The sequence below is a fragment of the Ilyonectria robusta genome, assembly GCF_021365365.1.
Source record: "Ilyonectria robusta strain PMI_751 chromosome Unknown BGZ61scaffold_5, whole genome shotgun sequence".
Lineage (NCBI taxonomy): Eukaryota > Fungi > Ascomycota > Sordariomycetes > Hypocreales > Nectriaceae > Ilyonectria > Ilyonectria robusta.
The window spans coordinates 1,428,543-1,449,754 of NW_025764439.1; the positions used below are offsets into that span (position 1 = coordinate 1,428,543).

Genomic DNA, 21,212 nt, shown 5'->3' on the forward strand with positions numbered 1-21,212 from the left:
TAGCACCGACAGGGGAAATTGCCGACAGTTTGCTGAGCTCAACTCGGCCGTCGACTCCCGAGTTGAGTGCTCGCGTTGCATTGAATCGCGTACACGATGTAAGCGGATGTTCTGAGGCCGACGCCGAAAAAGAAGGTTGAATTTCCCCTTTACCGAGAATGACGCGAACCAAGCCCAGAGAGACCTGAGACGACATATTAGTGTAATATAGGTAGATTGGCGCCATGATGGGAGGCCTTATTATCCCGAGGTGGAGGGGTCAAGGGGGGGGGGGAGGCTGGCCAGCTGGGAGACTGGAGCCGCCTGTATCAGTACCGTGGCGAACACGAGGTGGCATTTTTTCCCTTTTCTGGGTAGTAGCATGAGCATGAAGATGAGCATGAGCGGGACGTCGATCGCATAGACCATAGACGAGAGAGCCCCGGTCCCTTGGTCCCTGAATTTGGCTTCCCCCGCGGCGAGACCGTGACCCCTTCTCTAGGTCTTGGTGAATCAGGGCCGTTGTTGCTGTGGTTTCTAGGGAATAGAGCGTGGGACACGGCGGAGAATAGGTCTGGCAGTCCGTGCTTATGGAGCTTGGCAGGCTTAGTTGTTATTATCGTCAGTAATTAACATCATCACCAAATGCGATGCCGCAAGAACATGATGCATGGATGGCCCTCCAAGGTGCTGTTAGTTCCCCTGATGCCGCTAGACGGCGCCGGCGTCGAAAGAGTAAATTGAGCATTGTCGCGCCGGGACCAACAGTCCCTTAGCCAGTAGGCGCCCGGCCCTGGCGTCGGTCCTGGCGTCAGGGGACCGTGGGACTGCAGATGGAACCCTGGAGACTTCGTGGGGATGGAAATATGAAAGATGCCCATGATGGAGCACTTGGAGCACTTCCCGGGCGACGGTGATTCCATTTTTGGCTGTCCCGGGCCCAGGCGGGACACCAGAATCCATCCATTCCCAGAGGCATGAGCGCAAATGGAACTAATAATAAACCAATCTGCGGGATACGGAGCCTGCCATTACTTCTAGGGAGGGCTCTAGGGAGGGACCTGCGACAAGAGGCAACGCCACTTGCACTGCACTGCGTTGTGTTTTTCCAGGCGCTCTCATTCAGTCCAATCCACGAGCCGCCGGTGGCTGGCCATGTGTCCCTGATCCACGCGTGGACGACGGGCTATTAGGCACTATTTTAGACTGAATGTTGAACGTTGGGTATTACTCCGTACATACCTACCAGGTACCTAAGACCAGTGCACCGCACCAAGCACATGGGGAAGTGCACGCCACGGCGGTCCTAGTGGCTGCGCTACAAGCAGCAGCGTCCAGGGCAAACTCCACGGCGTCCTCGTGATGCATGTTCCCCATGGTCTGGCGGTCCCTGGAGCGTGATGCGAGGTGGGATCGGTGATGGATGCTAGCTAACTTACCTATTTACTACGTAGTGCCCCGTATTGTATGCACGTATTGTTGTAATTGCTGCGGTAGTAACTGCTGCCGTTGCTGCTGCTGTTACTACCGCTGGATCGGTGGTGGCCCTGCTCATGCAATGTCTAAGCTGGGGAAACGAGGGAATCCGCGAGAGAATGCATCTCGAATTTGCCCCATCCACATCGGCCGCCTATGCAGGCCACTCTGACTAGTTGTCCCCTTGTCCCGTGTCCCCGACTCTCCGCGTAGAGAGAGGCACCCTTCTGGCCAACAGTCCCAAACGCCATCTGGATACTATGTACGTATATACTTTGCATGCACAGTAAGATGCAAAGGCAGATGCCCCCAAACCCACAAGCCAGGGACCCCGTTTGTTCCTGAGTCGTCGGGTTCTTTCTTGCCGTCCTTCCCTTCTCAGTCTCCTCACCCCTCTGCGCCATCCAGCTCAGCCGGAATCGACGGTCTCGCCTTCTCTCGCTTCCGCTCTCGCTACTCTGTCTCTCTCTTTCTTCCTCCTCCCACCCTCCAGCTTGGCAAACAAGGCTCTGTCTCTTGTCTCTCTCTGTCTCCCTCCCTCTCCCCTTTTCCCTCAGCCGTCTTCTCTTCTCGTGTATTCCTCGCCTCTCTCTCACTCTCTTCTTACTTCTCCATTACTTTTAATCTCCCAACGTCGGATTCACACGAAACCCCCTGCCTCTGGTCCCCTACTCCTCCCCTTGTGACCCAGAAAAAGATCCAGACACGACGGCCCGCAATTCATCGCTCACCACCAAAGTCGGTGCCAGACGACTCTCCACCGACGTTCCCGTAGCATCAAAGAAACCACACACAGACACAGACACAACCACACGGACAGACTCAGCAACTCGCCCAACACCGACTTACGGCTGCATATTGCTCACCCAGTATCAATCGCACGCACGCACCCCTGATTCTCGCCTGCCAGAACCCGCACACGCGCATCCGAACCCCAACTTCGAAATCCCTACCTAGTACCTCTTGGTCCGCCTTCTCGCTGTAGGCTCCCGAGCCCACCGCTTGTCCTGTGCACCTAGCCAGAGAGCGGCGCGCCCTCTCCTCTCCCGCCTGTTTGCTCTCACTCACCTTCAGATCTACTCTCAACGTGACTCTCGGCCTGTTCCCTGCTCGTACCCGGACTGTCCCGATACACACACAGATTGCCGCCCAAACATTCGCCCACTCGCTTCTGCTTCAATCGAGCAGCCTTCTTGATCAACTCGCCTGGCCTCTGTCGCAGTGTCACCTCGACCCCCTGTCGAACGGCACGGCACAGTTCTGTCTGTCACGGCCAATCCACCCGGTGAAAACACCCCCGGACCAAACCAGACCAAACCAGACCAAGTGCCAGCCCAACCCGAAGCGTCCATCCCTCCACTCACAGCCGCACGCACTGGGCTGCCCCGCTGATAGACACCCCCGACGACTGGCCAGCCGAGCACGAAACATCTGTAGTCGCTCTACTTCAGCCGACTCCCGCAGATCGGAAGCGATTTGCCTTCGCCAACCCTTCTCATCTATTTCGTCTCTGCACCGGCCCACGACCACGACGCCAGTGCACTCGTGGTGATACCTGGCAATCAGCCCAACCCAACCGCCTCCCGACGCGTCACGGCCAAGAGTCCTTGTGGTTCCGCCGCTCGGGCGATCGTCGTGCACTCTCAGACGAGCCAACCCCCCTTTCCTTTCCGAGGCCCTTGGTCCTCGACTCCTTAGGCACCGCCAATCCACCACCAACCCGGCAAGAGACCGGCCCTTGACCCGCCCCATCGTCCATCGCCGCCCTGACAGGACGGTTGACTGACGGGGATCCGACTCGGTCCTGGGTGGCGTCCTGACTGTTTTGCGACCTGGTATGACGCTAGGTCTGGGCTCCCAGGTCAAAGGAATTTAACCCTTTCGGAGCTACGTATCTCGCGAAAGACGGTCCGGGGCAATTCAATCCAATCCAAACCAGGTCCTCGACTCGGCTCAGTCCGTTCATCAGCTTTACTCTCCTGCTCTGCTTTACTTTGCTCTGCATTGCACTGGACTGATCCAGCTTCCCATTATTGGGCATTTGCGACCGAACCACCACTGACTGTCCGAGCTCAATCTTTTGCAATCATGTCGACTGCTCAGTCCTTCCAGACCGGTAAGCGCCCACCCACCCCTTGATCTCGCTTTGATACTCCTGCGACGACACCCCCAAGAGCCCCTAAGAAACCTCCCCTCTCGACTTCCCACCAGGATTCGCTCGACTCCTGCCCCAGCCCGGCGCTTGCGATCAGCAAAGTGCAAAGGGGACTGGATGGGGAAGGGGAAGGGGAGACGGAAAGGGGTGCGTGCCAACTGCGTGCCAACTTGGCAGACAACTCACCATCGCATTGCCATCCGATCCACTTAGCTGGTGGCCCTATTGTGTCATGTAGAGGAGATTGTCTGTTTCATCCCGGCCCATATGTCGTCGTCATTTGCATGCATGCGCCCGCTCCCTATGCGTTTGCTTGGTCGCCAACTGATGGTTTTCTTGGAAGCAGGCCACGCAACCGGTTCTGGTCAGTCCTCAAACGGCCTCACACTCAACTTATCTTCCAACAATCCCTTCCGCAATCGTGCTCCGTCGCCCGCCAGCCTCGACTCTCCTTTCCTCAACAAACCCGCATCGCCCTTTGATGACCCTCCAGCTCGCCCGTTATCGCGAAACCCTTTCCTCGATCAAGCGCCTCCGCAGCCGTTGAGGTCCCCCCCCGGCATCATGTCGCACCAGTCCGATTCCAAGTCACTATCCGCCGAGGAGATTTTTGTATGTACTGATACTGCTGCTCACTGTCGCGATGGCAAACGCATCACCAGTCACCGACCCCGCCCGCATTTGCACCCGCGACCGCCTCAGAGAACTTGGCGTGAATCGCACGCGACCAATCGCTAACCATTGTGCTTTGCAGAACTCCTTGACTCTTGACGATACCACGCCTGCCACCGACCGGCCAAAGCCACCACCTGGCGGCCCTCGTCGTCCCATGGATCGCCCACCTCCTCGACGAGGTGATAAGCCACAGGCACCACCCGACGGCGTCCACCGCCCGACGCGCTCCCAGGAAGAGGCTCTCAGAGCTCGAAGAATGCAAGCCGGTGGTGCTCCTCGCCCAAGCCCCAACTCACCTCAGCGAAAACCCCAGCAACGACGCCCGCGACGAAACTCCGAATCATCTGTCCTGGACTTTGACGCACAGCCTCTGACCGAGGAGGAGAAGAGGATGATTGAAGCCAAGCGACGCGAGCGCGACCGACAGCGTCGTGGCGAGGGAAAAGAGAGGAGCAAGTCAGGCCGTCCTAGTCGACGAATGGACATCATTGACCAGCTTGATGCGACGAGCATCTACGGAACTGGAGGTACGCTGACATAGTCTCACTGCTGTTGAACCGTCCCATTTACTGACATGAACCAAGTCTTCCATCATGACGGCCCCTTTGATGCCTTGAACCCCCACCGGAATCGTGGAAGCAGCCGACGCGCGCCCATGCAGGCTTTCCCCAAGGACTCGCTCAACAACTCCCTGGGCGGTGCTGGCCCACTCAACAGCACAGCCGACCACTCTGCCTTTATGGGCAATGCTACCGATGAGGCTTTCCGGGACTATGCTAGGGGTGGGAAAGGGGCCAACGCCATGTATTCTTCATCTCGCGCTGAACCACCCATCTTCAATCCCGTCGGCCAGGACATCATTCATGGCGACGAATCTCATGGCCTGGGAACCTCGACATTTTTGGAGGGAACGCCCGCTGCGAGGAGCGCTATCGTTCGCCGCCAAGTAGAGCAGGCACAGGAGAACATGGAGGGTGGTCTCCAGCGCAAGAAGTCGCTGGCGCAACGCATTCGACGCGTCGGCGGGGGCCCTCGCGACAATGGAGGCCGGTCAGGGGGTGAGGGTGGTTACTCCAGGATCTCGCCCGAGGCGGTGGGATCTGGCGCAAGCAACCTCTCGGATAACAACCCGTTCTTCTCAGAGTACAACAAGGGCGAGGAAGGGTTCAGCACGAAGGGACGAGATGACGCAAGATCACCACCCAACCAAGCCCCGACAAACCGACGTCCCTCAGCAGGCCTTATTCTAGAGCGACGATCGACGACTGATGGGACCTCGGCCCTGGATGACAGTGCGCCACCAAAGCCGACGGGTCTCCTGGGTCGGATGAAGAGTTTGAAGGGTGGACGGAGACCTCGACCAGATGGCAGCAGTGCCCCTCCCCAGCCCGGGACAGCTGTCTAGTGGAGACTGAGCGCCTGGCGACTAGAGACAGGGCGAGCATCATGGTTGGAGAGTCTGATGGACACCCGGCCTGAGAATGAGACTACTTGGAATCCGTCCCAATTGGAACGGAGCCAAGAAAATACAGGACCAACGAAGACGGAAAGAAACGCAGTACACTCCTCACTACAATACTAGGAGTCTTTCCTTTGTAAAGCACCCGTAGTCGGCGGCAAAGACTTGGGGCATGCGGGATTGGGAGGGAATGTGAGTCCTGCTTTAGAGGACCTGACATGAGAAGAGAACGCGATGAGAGATCTATGGATAGATCGGATTTCGGGCCGGGGCAATGGTTATGCGAAATAGGACAAACTGCCCGCCCTTTTGATTTGGAGACTCGACTATTGATTCCCCAAGACGGATCCTGAACCTGGAGGGGACACTGGGGATAGTTGAATTCCCAGAGGGATTGGGAGAGTGTCATGAAGACTTTTTGTATCTTTTTTATACCGGGACTCGGTTGATTGCTAAGCACCAATACAAGGCCTACTCTGTAACTTTTCCCTCTTTTGAAGTTAAGTTGTGTATATGAGACTGGAATAGCCCAAGCGCTACACTTCAGTTTAGTGAGGCTGTTGGAATGCATGTGGTCCAAGTGCGGATCGAGGCGTGCTGTGATTGGGCATGTGAACTTGAGCGGCAAAGGCAAAGACGCTTTAAAGCGACTCGGACTACGATCTTATTAATTATGTGGTTCTAGATTAAACGTTCGAACTGATACGTAGGATGCTTAATGAGTGATGAGCGCAAACTTGGTTGGTCGTGGTGAGAACTACCTTGTATGACCAAGTACATGACAACCTGACGTCAACACGCGAGTCTCACAACACCAACTCAGTTCAACCATTCAACTTACTGTGAACTCAGGCATGGGGACACCTGCAGCCGCGTCTGTGCCAGCGCCACAGGCGAGCTCTCACTTTTCACTCGAGCCCATCTCGGCATCGGTCTTGTCCGACAAGGAAGCCCGGCGCCGCGATGCCGCCACGGCTCTGGGCTCATGCAGAACGGGATGCGCCGACCTGGATGACTATGTCTTGCTTGGCGGGTTTGAGCGCGGGAGCGTCGCGGGTTTGAGTGCGGAGGATGAGGAGATGGGTGTACAGGTACATTCTAGCGCCTCAAGATTCGATGCGGAAGCGTGGTTGCTGATATATTTGCCGTCTTGTAGCTGGGCCTGCAGACCCTGGCGCACTCGCTGTGCGGCGAAGGCAGCGTCACGAGCGGGCTGGTCGTCACGCCCAAGCCGGCCAGTGCAATCCTGGGCGGCCTGAGAGATGCAGTGAGAGCAGAGCTACAGGCGAGAGGGACGGCGCAGAGGGAGGTTGCGGGACGCACGAGGGAGTGTCTGGAGCGGGTGATGCTGTCGTGCGTGTTTGACCTTGATGGGCTGTGGGAGGTGTTGGCGGATCTGGACCGGCCGGCGGACAGCGGGAGTGTGGAGGAGAGGCGAAAGGAAGACGAGGAGGAGCGAGAGAATGTCCAAGAGGAAGGGAATGCTAACGAGGGCGAGGAAGACAGGACCATGGTGGACGAGATTGGCGACAGCCAGGAGGACGATGACGACGAACTGCCACTCCCAGCTCCCCAACCTCGACTTCAACCACAGTCCAAACCACAGCCCAAACCAGAGACGCCACCACTCCCCGACATCATCATCATCACCCACTTCTCCTCCCTGCTGACCAGCCTCTTCACCCACCGCGAGAAAGCCGCCGCCCACTCGGCCCTGCAGCTCCTGGGCACCCACCTCCGCGACCTCACGCGCAACCTGGCCAGCAGCCCGCTGGTGCTGCTCCTCAACTCCACGTCATCGGCGGCGCCCTCGCCGGCCGACAGCGGCAGCGGCGCCGCGAAGAAGGCCGCGCCGGACCCCACCCTCCGGTCCATCTTCAACCCGCCGCCGCCGCCGCCGGCGGGCTACGCCGCGCACGCCGGGACGCCGGCCTCGACGCGCCGCAGCAAGCCCAGCTTCGGGCTCGTCTTCGCGCAGCTGCTCGACCTGCACCTGCTCTGCACGCGGATCCCGCGGGGCAGAGACGATGCCGAGGCTGCGGCCGCGGCGTTCCACCACCGTCACGCTGTCGCCGATGGCGGTGCTGCGCTGGTGGCGGGCGTGAGCACCGTCTGGGTCGTCGAGGTGCTGCTGGACGACATGGGCGTGTGGGAAGGCCGCAAGGGCGCGCGGCGGGATCGCGAGCAGAGATGGACGGCGGTGGATGTCGAGGGGGCGAGGGTCAAGGAAGCCTTCCTGGAGAGGGAGAGGGTGGTTGGCGAGGTGAGGCTCGCGGGAGGGTTTGGGGGACGAAGGGTATAGCATCATCATCAAGGATATGAGAGGCATCAAGTGTACAATACGCACCACAGTCTACGCGTCGAAGGCATAAACGAGACACGGAATACCACATCAACACACACAACGTAAAAAGAGAACAACCGCTCCTGTATGGGTTGAGAAGGATTTGCGCGCACTATCGACACCCATCCCATTATTCACGACGCTCCATCACAATGCCCTCGCTCCGCATGTCAACAACGCTTATCCTTCCAGAGTACAAGCTCGCCCTATCTCTTCATTCGCAGCACTCCCTGTCCATCGCTTCCTCTCCAAACCGCACTCCATTTCTCATCGTCTCGCATGTCTCGCAGCCTTCCCCGAGACGGAAGCAAAAAGAGCCAAAACATGTCACACCAAGTCACTCTCCAATTTCCCAAGTGCGCGGGCCGAGGTGGCCAAACCCCTGTGTCTAACCTAATGCACCCCCAAAGATGAGCACTAGGATGGACAAATAATGGTGCAAATAAACAAATACTCGCTCGAGAATCCGCGCTCCTGATGATGATTCGCTGCCAACGGCACTCAGGTGCCACCAAGTGATACAAGAAGAAAGTGTTTCCTGGAAGAGGCTCTGGTCTATTATAGGCTCCTCACGCAGGCTAACGCTATCGTGGAGCTTGGCCTGCTGGCGCGGCTGGTGCGCCGAGCAGTTCCGACTTTCTGTTGGACTTCCAAAAGTCGATGGCCTCAACCACATCGTCTCCCTTGTCATCCTCATGCGCAAATAGAATCTGTTGATTGTTAGTAATGGTTGCAATCAGAAAGGGGTTGGAGCATGTCAACTGACCTCATGCGTACTGCTGTGGAGCATACGAATGTTCTTGCGAGGCACAATATGAACCGCACCATTCTCCATGTTCCGCAACTCGATGAAGTTGGGCTCAAACGCAAGAATCCAAGGGTAGCTGAGAGCAAAGCTTTGCGGCGTACCCTCCCAGTCAATTCGCCACTCTGCCCTGGCCCGCCAGCCATTGCGGTTAACAAAGAACGAAAACTCCGAGTAGTTGAGCAAAAACTCTCCGTTGAGCCGTTCGATGTGGATGGGCCTCACACCTTCCTTGCGAGCCACAAAGTCGAGCGACGTATCGGCTTGGTCGAGTAGTGATTGCGTCTCCAGCGTCTCGAGAGCGACCACTTCGAATCCCCTGGCGCAGGCGACGCACAGCTTCGACTTGAGGAAGTGGACCGAGTATGATTCCGTCGGGATGTAGAACTCCTTGAACGGCTTGAGCTCGTCGTGACCGCTGGACATGAACTTTCCGAGACCCTTCTGCTTCTTCGCCTTAGTCATTGCATCATTGGGCTCAAACACCTTGATCGTCGTTGACAGGGCCGACGACTTGACGCAGCACACCAGGTGACGGCCAAGACAGATGCCTGTCTTGAAGAAACTGCAGTGATTCTGAATCTTCTTTGGCCTCTTCGACAGAGCCGGCTCATCGGGGTTGAGCGCTGAGACTGAATAGGACTGCAGCGTCTTGTTCGAGAGTACGAGCAAAAGCTGGTATTCCTCCAAGATATCGATCTGGGTGACTGAAGTGGTTTCCAACACTCGCCTGGGCACTTGGTCTTTGTTCTTACGATCAGACAGGTACACACCGTTGTCTGTACCATATAGCAGCTTGCGACCACCATCTATCAAGAATTAGCACACATCACAGTTATTAGCAAAAAAGATACCTACCAAACGGCGTAACACAGTTGACTTGATTAGCGCCGGCGAAGAAGTTGCTGCAGATGACAGACGTGTTGAAGAAGTCCGCACGCGCTCGGAGACGTTGTTGGGCATTGTCGATGTATTCGAGCCACTTCTTGCGCGCGGCCTGGTTCGATGCGAAAAGCATCAACTCATATCCCGCCTTACCCAAGTGGCGGAATGTGATGGGCCAGCCGTCGCCCTTCTTCGTGTCTCCTGCGTTGGCGCGAATCGATGGAATCAAACTCGACGATGCGCGCTTCACCGACTGAGGAATGACCTCTTCCATTTCTCGGATAGCAAGGAGTTCGAGGGGAATCGGCCGTTTGTACGCCTTGATTTCCTCGATTTTGCCGGTTTGCTTGATGCGGACGAGAAGTACTGCGTGGTCAAACAAGAAGGCTGTGATTTCAGCTGGGTCTGTCGGTGACTTCTTGAACACGCTCTTGAATACTAGTTCACGGCCCTCCTCCGTGAGCTTAAGATCGACCCTCTCATTGGGCCGGAATCGGAGTTGCTCGTGAAGCCTCCTTAGGTTAAAGCGATTCTCGGCCTTGCCGGACTCCGCGTTAACTCTTCCGAGGAGGTCACGAATCACGGTGAGAACCTTCGGAATATCCTCCTTGTCAGGGTTGCCATCCTCAGTGTACTTCAAGACGTTTTCCAACAACAGGGGATATCGAGCCAGACGGGTAGTTGGCTTGGTGAGATAACCGTTGAGCTCTAGCTTCCTCGACTCCTTGCGTCGCTCAATCTCATCCACAAACTTCGCGAAGTACTGGTTCACGGATCTCTCGTTTTCGAACTCGAATTTTCCTTCCAACTGCCGCGAGCCGTACCAGATGAAGGGCTCAAACATCGGAACGTACTCAAGGAAGATGTCGCCAACGTTGTGCACAATGGGCTCCTTCTGTTGGCGAGCAGTCAAGCTCGCGGCAAACCGTGAGCTGACACTATGGATACTTGGGTGATCAATAATGTTGCTGAAAATGCCCTTGACGACCTTGTCTCGGCGCTGGATCGGAATTGGCGAAGCTTTGGACCGCAGAGGCATAATCCAGAAATCGCGGAGATATTCCAGATCCTTGACGAAATCACGCTCGGTGTAGAAGATCTCGGAGATGACCTCTTGTCTCTTCTTCTCCCGTTCATCGACCTTATCGGCAATCTCCTTGGGAACGGAGTTGATCCAGAGCTTCTGTTCGTCCGTCTGGTCGATTTCATCGTCGTTGATGTTGGCGGAATCTTCCTTCCGCAAGCCTGGGTTGATCTTCAGGTTGAGCCTAGAAACCTGCTCCAGTCGTCGAGGACAGGCAATCGAATAACAAAGCTGATCCCTAGTGCAAGTTGGCGAGTAGCACTCGGAGAGCAACACGAACACGCCGTTGACTGAGGGCTGCTCCTCCGGTTCATCCATCAGTGTCTCCTTAAACTGATACATTTCTGACTGCGAGTCTCGCAAGCGGTGTTCGTATGTGACATCGTGGAAGTACTTTTGAGCATCCAAAGCTCGACCAAGAAGAAGCGCCAAGTTTCGGTCGGTCGTCCGGATGATGTAGGAAAGGACATCTACCGCCTCAGAACCACTGAACGCATTCTTGTATGTCAGCTCGTTCTTGGTCCGGTCACCAACTATGATTTTTCGGCGGAAGCACTCTCCGACACGTGAGAGCAGAGCAGGGTATACCAGGGGCGGTCGAATCTTGGTTGCGGTCGGTGGGCGGTCGCTCTCGATCGACTTGCTTCTAGAAGGACGGTGGACAAGAGTGCCTGCATCAGATTCGGCGATCGTTGGCGCTATCGTAGAGGCCATCGACATTGTCCGGTTGTGATCGCTGCCTCCATTTGAAGATGCCATACTGGGCGTTCGGGTCTGGGTTCCCGGAACGTTGGGAATTCCGCCCATAGAGTTCGAGTATCCATTTGCGGTCGGCAACTCCGTTGGCGCCCTTCGGTTGGGGATGACCCGTCCGCTCATAGTCTGATGAGCATCTCGGTCTTGAGGGGGGTACGTCCCGGTCATGGACATGGCCCGATCCTCATGACGTTCCGGAACCACTCTTCCTTGAGCCGTCGTCCTTGCTGAATTCTGATGAGCGTAGGGGGCTTGTCGGAACTGGTTTGCGGGAGCCTGCTGATAGTTGTTCGGAGCCTGCTGCTGTGGGTACATTTGGGGTCGGGGGGCGGAAGCGAGAGACTGTGATCGATAGGGATCGTTATTCATCGCAGGCCCAGGGCCTGGACCGCCTTGGTAGAACCGCTGGGCTGGAGTCCTCGCACCGGCTGCTTGCGATGGTGGGCCTCGATGTTCCATGCGTGGAGGTGCCGGCCCTCCGGGACCAGGATATGGGCGCCTCTGCTGCTGCTGGTGCATCGGCGGCCCCTGCTGATGGTGGTGCTGATGCTGCTGTTGCTGCTGCATGTAGTGAGCGGGCATTTGCTGGCCTCCAGATGCTGAGCGCGATTGGGGATAGTAGCCGTTGCCCATGTTAGTGTTGGAATCGATCGTTCGAGTCCTCGTGGGATCGCCGCGGTCCGGATAGTGACCAGGAGGAGGGCGTGGTGGTGGCTGCCGCGGCATGCCGGAGGATGTCGAGGACATGGTTTGAGTTCGGCCCTGATTCATGTTTGGTGGCATAGAGGAGGATGTCATGGTCTGAGATCTGCCTGGTGGGACGGAACCAAAGATGTTGTTGAAGGCGGCATCTCGCGGTGGGTAGTTATTATTCTGGTCGCCGTTATAGCCCCGGGGCGGTCCCCTTTGGGGAGCCCCTCGAGGATCGTAGCCGTAGTCGGCCATGGTGGCAGATACTATGGCTATAGATTGGCCAAAGCTCATTAGAAGATTGAAGTAGAGGGGGGAGGGAGGGAGATAAGGAGGAGGGAACCAACCCGTTTGGGGTCCTCAAGAGGACAAAATGGTCGACGGCCGGATCAACAGCCGACGTCGACGGATGCGCCGCCGTCAGTCGACGTCAACACGGCCCCTTGGTTGAGATCTAGGCGACGGAGATGCGCAGGTTCCTAGTGCTTGCTGGTGTTACGAAGCCGTCACAGAGTAGTGCTCGTTGAGGGTTGAGGTTCAGGGAGAGGACGGGGTTTATGCCTGAGCGGACGTCGGCTCTCAGGAATAGGGTCGATGGGCTCGATGGGCTCGATGGTGGTCGAAGAAAGGCCTCCGGAAAAAGGCTCTGGCAAGCCTGGAATGTCCGACCTGGGCTCGTCGGGCAGGTCAGGACAGGGAGAGCGAGATGATGGGCAATGGGCGGTCGCGGGCTCGGCGTTTGGTGGCCCTGTTGATGAATCCGAGGGGGTTGCAGGTTCACGATCCACGTCGGAGTAGGACCAGCACACGCAGCACAATGCACAGAGCACAGATCCACCACGTCCACGTCCACAGCCACACGTCGACGGGTCCTAGAGTCGGCAGCGGTGCTTGCGGTCGGGTGTCAGTGTGGTTGTGGAGAGGGCCAGGTAGGTAGCGGCCTCATCAGTGCGAGACGGGGGCCGACAGTGGGCGAGCCAGTGGACAAGCCAGTGCTAGGTCCACCAAATCCACCTGTAGGAGCGCAGTCCTCTGGGCGACTGGCTGACTGGCGGACAGAGGTGGGTTTGGGTATGGTACGTCGTAGGCTGGTCGGGGGGCGGGCGCCGCTATGGGCCGTTTAGGGGATGGATAGAGCTGGGGTAGCACCGAGGACTGGGCTGTCTTGCAGCGCGAGTGTCTTTGCCTTTCCCTGAGCCTCTGAGGAACCCCGGTAAATCCGCTGGATCCTTTGTCTGCTTGGGCGCTCGCTCGCTCTGACAACGCGAGGGAGCCAAGGTACCTGCGTCTTGTACTTCGTACCTCCGTGCTGTGTCCCTCCCAGGAGCAAGAATGTGGCTAGGTAATAAGGGGGTGATGCGCTAGCGGCCGTTGTTTCCAGAATATCACGTCGCTGTCGCCCTTTGAAGGGCCGGGATCCGGTTGAGTTCTAGAGATTCAGAAGGGACTCTGCAAGCAACCGGGAAACCAACAAAGTAGGCAATCCGGCAAGCAGCCAAACTAAGCTGCTGACTGCTTCTTCGGGTCCTTGCTCGCGCATTTAAGACGTCGGTGGCCGAGACCTTGACGCCAGGTACTGCCGCCGCCCCCGGTCCAAACCAGTCCGGGCCATATCGTGACTTCTGGCGTGGTCTTGGCACCCACAAAAGGGAGCCAATCAGCACCACAGTTTCAGATTCTAGTCACGTGATACCAACAGAGCATGCTGAGCTTCTGATTGGCCACAATGTCTCCAGCACAGCATTGTCCAGCTCCCTCTTCCTGGCAGTCCGTCCAGGGCTACATCATCTTCAAGCTTCCAACGCCAAACACGGAGTCCACGTCGCCTCGTCCTTCCCAGTTCTGTCCGGCGGTCACTCCTTCATCATGGCCGACCTATCATCGGAGATTGCCCCCAAGTTTGCGCCCTTCATCGGGATGGTAAGTGTGCTTTGGATGACGCGCCCAAGTGAGACGCGGAGTGCTGATGCGACTGTTTGCAGGCCGGCATTGCAGCTGCCATGGTTTTCGGATGTACGATTCCCCTCCACATCGGCCGACTTGGATCATCAAACATTGAATACTGAACAATTGACATAGGCATCGGCGCTGCGTACGGAACCGCCAAGTCCGGCATCGGCATCGCCGGTGTTGGTACCTTCCGGCCCGACCTCATCATGAAGGTACCGCGTTTTCGACTCCATCTCCCACGAAGCGTCATTGTCTGACATACAACCTAGTGTCTGATTCCTGTCGTCATGTCGGGTATCATCGCCGTCTACTCTCTCGTCATTTCTGTCCTAATCGCCGAGGATCTGGCGCCTCCCTCCACGCAAAGCTACAGCCTGTTCCAGTACGTCCGGCAGATTGGAATGGGTGGATATAATACTGATTGATAGCAGGGCATTCTTACACCTCGGATGTGGTATCGCCGTCGGTATGACCGGCCTCGCTGCCGGCTACTGCATCGGCATCGTGGGCGACACCGGCGTGCGCGCCTACATGGAGCAGTCGAGGATCTTCGTTGGCATGGTCCTGATTCTCATTTTCGGCGAGGTCTTGGGTCTCTATGGGTACGTAAGCCAACCAAGAAGACGTCTGATAGTACGCTGACCACTCGCAGCCTTATCGTCGCCCTCATCCTCAACACCAAGAGCAAGGGCTAAGCTGGCGCCAGCAAGAGGTCGTCTATACTACCCCTCTCGGGGCGTCATCGACGTATACTCAGGATGAACAGAGCCGCTCTTGGGCTGCAGAGACGTGTCTTAATAGCTGCATCGGGCATGGCGTTATGGAAACGTGTACTTTTAACGTAACAGGTAGAGAACAGAGGGAGAAATTGACGGCATATAGTTTCAGTGCGAAGATTGTGCCAGTATCATTTGATCACAGCATGTTACAGGGCAGGATTCTCGAAAAAGAGGATGTTGAAATCTTAATTCGACAAAAGAGTTAACTACATCCAACTTCCATCACCCATTAACCCCCTAGACCCTAGTAAGTGGAACGAATGACGACGAATAGAAGAGTGTGTGGCGACCCCTTTGGTCATCACTATGTAGATGGAGACGAATCATGAGCAACGAAACAAGCACCCGGACATGATGGAAAAAACCCAAGACCCAAATCAAATCTAGAACATCAACGCCGAGGCAATGCGGCAATGTCGTTCAGATGCAACCTTGAAATGTTCAACCCGACACAGCAGCAGCGTCCCAGCGCGGCAAGAACAACCTACATCATCAAGCGCCGTCCTCCAATGCGGCGAAGCAACTTCTTGCGAGAGCTCATCTCCGCATCATTGCGGGTCCGAGTCATGCTTTGATTGCGCTCGTCCAAATCCTTCATTCTCACTGCGTGGTTGTCAGCATACACGCGTTCGTTATCGATAGGCCCGGACTTACATAGCCACCAGTCCCACTGGCGGTCTTCGCGCACAAGAATATCTTCACCCGTCTCGCGGGCAAGTCTCTCCTGGCGCGCCCTCGAAGCGGCGACCTCCCCTACCAGGTATGGGTCTTCAAGCGGGCGGGTGGTCGGCTCGCTGTTGCGCTCCTGCACCGGCTCCTCGACTATGCGCTCCGTCATGACCCGTCGCAAGTTATCCACGGGGCTTCTCTGTACGCTCGCGCTCGCGCGGCGCTGTGCCACCCGTTGGTACTGCCGACTGTTCACGTTGGACCAAGTTGCGATGCGGAAGTTGTTCAAGTTCGGGACGCTTCGTAGGGGAGCGGAGGGAACCGGAGGCAGACCGATAGTCTGCTGGGTTGTCCGGCTGTGGAGAAGCATAGACGTCGGTCCGGCTCCGTCTGACCTGTTGCTAGGCGGCGAGTACGGCGGCACGGCCTCGGGATACGGAGCGACGGAGTGGTAGGAGGGCGCTTCCGACACTGAGAAGCATGGGGTCAGTGGTTGTGGTCTCGTGCTGGAAGGCATCCACTGGTATTCCGTGCTGGCCATGCTGGTGGCAGCTAAGGTCACATGGACGAAAATAATGCCAGAACTTACCATACGAAGGAGCGGTAGAACGGATCGAGGCAGTTTCGAAGTCGTCCGCGCTGTAACGCGGAGTAGCAAGAGCGCCGGTCATGATGGCAGAGGTCGAGGCAGGGGACACGGATGGGAACGAGGCAGAAGAGGGGCAGTGCAAGCCAGCTCGAGCATCTGTCTGAGGATAACTATCAAGGGAGAGAGACGTTAAAGTATGTGGGAAGAGACAGGCAAGCGGTCACGTCGAGTTGAGAGGTCAAGTGAACGTTTGAAAGACGACGGAGGACAGACGGTGGAAGGGTCAGTGAGACGTGTGTGGGAACGGTGACCTTTCTTATTCGGGCTGAAGTAAGACAGGAGGGTCAGTACGCAGTTGTTTATGCACAGCCGCGGATAAAGATGCATGCAGGGAGGTGGCAGGAGGGAAGTGAGAGGTCGTGGTGGTGGGTGGTGGGTGGTGGGCGCCAGCATGTCTTGGGCGGGACACGGCACCGTACTCCAGTACGAAGCGCTTCTGGGCTCTTGGCCGTACCGGGTTCTAGGCTGTACAGGGCTTTTGGGGATTGGAGATTGGGACAATACTTGCCAACTACGACCCCGACAAGCTCCAGGTCGAGACCAGGTTGCGGCGGGCCTGGGCTGGGCATCCGCATCCCGCCGTGGCGTGGGACTGCAGTGGAGGTTGGGGAGGGGGTTGCACTGGAGAGATGCGGGGACACGTGAGTGAGGCCACGACGATGATGCTAACAGAGCTGTGCGACGGAACCATGACGCGCTGGCCGAGACATGGCGAGAACTCTTTCTGCGCCTGACCTGGAGTGCGGCGCCAAACTCGCTGTCTGTCAAGCCCGTTATCTAAGTTGAGTTATCTCCCTCCATCGACCACGAGACCTGTCACTTCTTTCGTGCTTCTTCTGCCTTGGCGATCCTCCAGTCCGGAAACAAGTGCGGCGGGACGGGATCGGGAATGCCACAGGGCAGGAAAATCATCCAGACCTGAGCCTGGGCGTCCCCTGGTGGCACGGTCGGGCGTTTGCCTGAATGGGAATGACGAGCTTCTACGAATGCTTCCACACGGTGATAGCGGGGTATTACGGGCAGTCTTCCGGGTCAACAAGCCTGGCGGGGCTCAGTATCTTTGTCCGAATAGCGGGGGTCCAGGCGCTGTGGGACACTGATCGGGCAGTGCGCGCAGGGGGTTTGGCTTGGGCCCGGTGGGGACAGGCCCATCGATAAGACCTCAGAGCCTCTCATGCCTCCCTCATGCCTCCCACGAGGGGGTCCCGCCTGGGGCTTTGGGGCCGCGTTGTTCCAAATGACGGGCCTGCAAATCCGGTTCATTGGCGACGGTGCCTTGTAGCGACGGAACATCCAAGACCTGTGGGAAACTTGGGTGGATCTCGATGATGCCCTTTGATGCCGAGTCTATTCCTCCACCTTGCTGGCCATGGCATGGTGCGCCTATCATACGCATGGCCACCGCCGTGCCTTGGCTGGACCCAGCCGAACCCCGCTGGACCAAGTTTCACATCTTCCATGACCATTTCTGGGCGTCATAACCCACGTCAAGGGCATCGGATTGTGGTAATATGATGCAAGACTCAACATCGTGTTGTAGCAACACCAGGACCACCTGGCCCAGACCCGACTGGGCAGCCCCTCCCCCCACATGCCCAGATGCGTCTGGATGGCGGCGGATGGTGGTGTGGTTGATTGCTCCCAAACAACCAGGGTGACATCCCTCCGGTTCTCGAGCTACTGTAAGGTTCGACACCAACTTGAGGGAGGTATGTGTATCTTGGCCAACCCGGGTGTTTGCACGGTTGAAGGTGGTTGGAGAGATCCGCGCCATACCGGGTATTGATTTGCGTCTCGTTGCATCCTCCGTGATGCAGGAACCGCCAACTCAACGGCTGCTCGACACTCGGACTTTGTCGAAAGATGAGCTGGACTTGGCCTGTCTTGCGTCCCCCATATTTCTCTGTGCCCCTCCCGCACCAGGCGCCGCTCTTGGGGGTCACCGTCTTGCAGCGCCCGGGGGAATGGGCTCGGTCCGGATGACCCATCTTGCCAGTCCTAGTAGGGCTTGTCTTGCTTGGACTAACGATCAGGGAGACGAACTGCTGCCCACCCACCAGCCCAAGAGATGCAGCAACTTGAGGGTTGCCTCGACCTGCCAATCTAGGGCTCCTGACCAGGGCGTCGCATCCATTTGTGCTGCTGACGTGCTTTGTGTGTGCATGGCGGCGCCTCAACTCGGGGTTCAATGGTTAATCCGCGGAAACCCTAGACACTTGGACATCTCAACCCATGTCACCGACCAGTCTGCATGTCTTGGAAGTGACCGGATTTGCCCGCACCAGGCCCAGGCCCCGGGCGTTCTTTGGCTTGATAAGGTTACGCGGCCGATGGAGAATGGGACTGATCCTCAGAGCGTCGTCTTTGTTGTTAACCGACCGAACCGACGGCCCTGAATCGGAACTGGGAGGGGTTGGATCCGCTCGGTGAGATGCGGAGGTTCTTTAGTCAGGCTGAGTTGCATAAAATATGTGATTCCGATGAGTCGGCGTTTTCTTGATGAGGAAACCGACAAACGAGGGCAAGTCCGTGGCTCTGGAATGTCTTGTCAACTATGGATGATAGAGGCATTATTTTAAGAACTGTGGTTCCCGTGGGTCGATGCCCACAGATCTTGCGGAGTACTAAGCGTAGTCAACCGGAGTAGTTGCGGAAAAGTTTACAAATAATTAAGTTACACAGTGAACAAAGCCGTTTGGTCTGGACTCTAGAGAAAACACAAGTAAAAAAAAGTTCGGCGCTGATCAGTGCATTAACCCGCCTTTTTGAGTGCGAGCATGCAGCAAGGCGTCGTGATGATCTGTAGGTGGGCTGGCAAGCTGAACTGCAGTTAGGGTTGGTGCTGCCCCGCAATCGGCGCTGTGGTTTAATGGAGGTACGTACCAGTCGCGTGAAGACGCGACCAGTGCAGCTCGCATTTCCTTTGCGCAAGCCAGCAAACAGATAAGCCCTCGACATTTTGACAGCAATTCAGTGACGATACGACACCGACACCAAGAACTAAACCGATATTCCCAAAATATAGCCACTGGAATTTTGAGGCTGCGGGCTTCCGACGATCCGCGCCTGATTCAATGCCGACCCGCCTACAGGACTCGGACGGGGAGTCGCAATCCCCATCACCCTCCCAGTCATCACAACCTACGCCCGCGCAACGCATAGTAGCAGTAAGGGAACGAGAATCTAGTCGCGTAGTCTCTACTTCGAAGAGGAAACGTGCCGACACGAGAACTGGCGAAGGGGCAAGCCACCGACTTCGAACCGCAGAGCCCGAACAGGAGAGCGACGAGGAGGACAGCGACGAGGTTTACGATCCAGACCAACCGTTGGACCAACGGCGAAAGGTGCAGCAGGGATTCAGAGATTTGCTCCGCGAGATTACCGAGAATACCGAAGAATATCTCCAGCCAGACTCGCGAGGCTTACACGATGCCATCTTGAAGGCTGATCTGCTCACGAAGCAAGTTCGACAAACAACCGAAGCTACAATCGATTCGCGACTGCTCGTCAGCACAACCGACTTGTCATATCGGAAAACGCTGCGTCTCACCCAAGGCAGCCTGTCGCAAGGCATCGACGTGGATGAGTTTGTATCTAAATGCATCACCTACATGCGCCAGGGCAGAGGAATCCAAGACGACAACGGTCCAGGTCTTTCAAGCACGCAGCGTCAAAGGAGAAGGCCGACTCGCGGTGGAGAGGATGAGGAAGATGATATTGGAGACGAGGGTGATATGATGAATTGGCCACATTTGGGCCGATTCGCCTCGTTGCCCTACATTAGACGGCCTGCGCTGCCTGGCTTCCTCCTCGGCCCGCTGTCGGTTGAGAAAAAGGCACGCAAGATCACCAAACGAAGCGCTCCCTTCCGGCCAAATAACTTGACCGAAACGAGACCGGAGGTTCTCAACGTCGAGGACCTTGCCAAGAGAGAAAACGATCTGACGGCAATTTGCGGCAAAATTCTTCAACAACTCAACACTCTCCAAGCAGACCTTCAAGAAGCAGTTGCTGACTTGCTTAATGACGACATGGACGACAAAGAGAGGGATACTATCATGCACAAACATGGCCTCAGGAGCACGGGAGGAATCGATCTGATGCGATTTGTGGTCAATCCAAAATCTTTCGGCCAGACCGTGGAGAACATGTTCTACGTTAGCTTCCTCATCCGTGACGGAAGGGTTGAGATCGACTTTGACGAATTTGGTCTCCCAGCCTTGGGTAAGAATCCTTCACTGGCAAAACACAGGAATTACCACTGACGATGATTGCAGCGCCTGTTGATCGAGAGGCAGAGGAAGAGGGCGCGGCCAGACACAGTGCGTCCAAGCACCAGGCGATTCTATCTATGGATATGGAGACATGGCGTGACATCATAGACACCTTTGATCTCAAAGAGCCTATGATTACTCACCGCCAGGAAGCTACCAACACGGGGCCTGGGGCACGGGGATGGTATAGTTGAGCGGCCGGATTTGGCAGCATCACAATTGAAGGGAGCTGGCATTTGCACTTCACCATCCGAACTAGTTGCCCAAACATGCTGGATTTCTTTGTTACTGTGCTGGTCACACCCACAGACACGTCTTCGCTGCGCGCCAACGCTAGCTGAGTCTTTGTTCTGTGCCACTACTTGTTTTGATTCATAATGTTGCGGCCAGTTATTGGTTCGTGCAATGCCATCCCTTAGCTCGGTGGTCACATTTACTTGCACGGAGCGAGTTGCCGGATGGGGTTGGGAAGAGAATGAGGTCGGACAACGGCAATCGTATTGTCCCCCCTTGCAGTCGGTGCAAAGTTTACGGTCTCTCAGCGACAACCTAATATACAAGGTCACCTGCTTATTTCCCCTTA

At 56.6% G+C, this 21,212-nt stretch overlaps 8 protein-coding genes across 8 annotated transcripts; 5 read left to right on the forward strand and 3 right to left on the reverse strand.

The window, feature by feature from the left end:
• Nucleotides 1–2,277: 2,277 nt before the first annotated feature.
• Nucleotides 2,278–3,207, reverse strand: BGZ61DRAFT_475232 (uncharacterized protein; the record flags this gene model as incomplete). Its single annotated transcript, XM_046248667.1, has 3 exons — nucleotides 2,278–2,462; nucleotides 2,524–2,661; nucleotides 2,820–3,207. 3 exons carry the CDS (start codon nucleotides 3,205–3,207, stop codon nucleotides 2,278–2,280), a joined length of 711 nt encoding a protein of 236 aa, XP_046107680.1.
• A 507-nt stretch (nucleotides 3,208–3,714) lies between these two features.
• Nucleotides 3,715–5,731, forward strand: BGZ61DRAFT_185614 (Pal1 cell morphology protein-domain-containing protein). Its single transcript, XM_046237742.1, has 4 exons — nucleotides 3,715–3,896; nucleotides 3,957–4,222; nucleotides 4,365–4,812; nucleotides 4,870–5,731. Exons 1-4 carry the CDS (start codon nucleotides 3,878–3,880, stop codon nucleotides 5,688–5,690), a joined length of 1,554 nt encoding a protein of 517 aa, XP_046107681.1. The 5' UTR covers nucleotides 3,715–3,877; the 3' UTR covers nucleotides 5,691–5,731.
• Nucleotides 5,732–6,253: 522 nt separating this feature from the next.
• On the forward strand, nucleotides 6,254–8,046 carry BGZ61DRAFT_586184 (uncharacterized protein; the record flags this gene model as incomplete). The annotated part of the gene is made up of 2 exons (XM_046256431.1): nucleotides 6,254–6,835; nucleotides 6,901–8,046. Exons 1-2 carry the CDS (start codon nucleotides 6,599–6,601, stop codon nucleotides 8,044–8,046), a joined length of 1,383 nt encoding a protein of 460 aa, XP_046107682.1. The 5' UTR covers nucleotides 6,254–6,598.
• A 326-nt stretch (nucleotides 8,047–8,372) lies between these two features.
• Nucleotides 8,373–12,826, reverse strand: BGZ61DRAFT_185636 (CNH domain-containing protein). Its single transcript, XM_046237743.1, has 4 exons — nucleotides 12,656–12,826; nucleotides 9,752–12,580; nucleotides 8,855–9,702; nucleotides 8,373–8,798 (listed from the first exon to the last, which is right to left on the reverse strand). The coding sequence occupies exons 2-4, from the start codon at nucleotides 12,561–12,563 to the stop codon at nucleotides 8,673–8,675; spliced, it is 3,786 nt and encodes a 1,261-aa protein (XP_046107683.1). The 5' UTR covers nucleotides 12,564–12,580; nucleotides 12,656–12,826; the 3' UTR covers nucleotides 8,373–8,672.
• Nucleotides 12,827–14,174: 1,348 nt separating this feature from the next.
• Nucleotides 14,175–14,953, forward strand: BGZ61DRAFT_529812 (vacuolar ATP synthase 16 kDa proteolipid subunit 2; the record flags this gene model as incomplete). Its single annotated transcript, XM_046253463.1, has 6 exons — nucleotides 14,175–14,228; nucleotides 14,291–14,321; nucleotides 14,388–14,470; nucleotides 14,528–14,640; nucleotides 14,690–14,860; nucleotides 14,911–14,953. 6 exons carry the CDS (start codon nucleotides 14,175–14,177, stop codon nucleotides 14,951–14,953), a joined length of 495 nt encoding a protein of 164 aa, XP_046107684.1.
• A 284-nt stretch (nucleotides 14,954–15,237) lies between these two features.
• BGZ61DRAFT_185690 (uncharacterized protein) lies at nucleotides 15,238–16,526 on the reverse strand. The gene is made up of 3 exons (XM_046237744.1): nucleotides 16,296–16,526; nucleotides 15,692–16,177; nucleotides 15,238–15,640 (listed from the first exon to the last, which is right to left on the reverse strand). The coding sequence occupies exons 1-3, from the start codon at nucleotides 16,375–16,377 to the stop codon at nucleotides 15,522–15,524; spliced, it is 687 nt and encodes a 228-aa protein (XP_046107685.1). The 5' UTR covers nucleotides 16,378–16,526; the 3' UTR covers nucleotides 15,238–15,521.
• A 1,468-nt stretch (nucleotides 16,527–17,994) lies between these two features.
• On the forward strand, nucleotides 17,995–19,041 carry BGZ61DRAFT_185735 (uncharacterized protein). The gene has a single exon (XM_046237746.1). The coding sequence runs from the start codon at nucleotides 18,167–18,169 to the stop codon at nucleotides 18,749–18,751; it is 585 nt and encodes a 194-aa protein (XP_046107686.1). The 5' UTR covers nucleotides 17,995–18,166; the 3' UTR covers nucleotides 18,752–19,041.
• Nucleotides 19,035–21,210, forward strand: BGZ61DRAFT_415484 (Nse4 C-terminal-domain-containing protein). Its single transcript, XM_046243353.1, has 2 exons — nucleotides 19,035–20,579; nucleotides 20,633–21,210. The coding sequence occupies exons 1-2, from the start codon at nucleotides 19,430–19,432 to the stop codon at nucleotides 20,821–20,823; spliced, it is 1,341 nt and encodes a 446-aa protein (XP_046107687.1). The 5' UTR covers nucleotides 19,035–19,429; the 3' UTR covers nucleotides 20,824–21,210.
• Nucleotides 21,211–21,212: the final 2 nt, after the last annotated feature.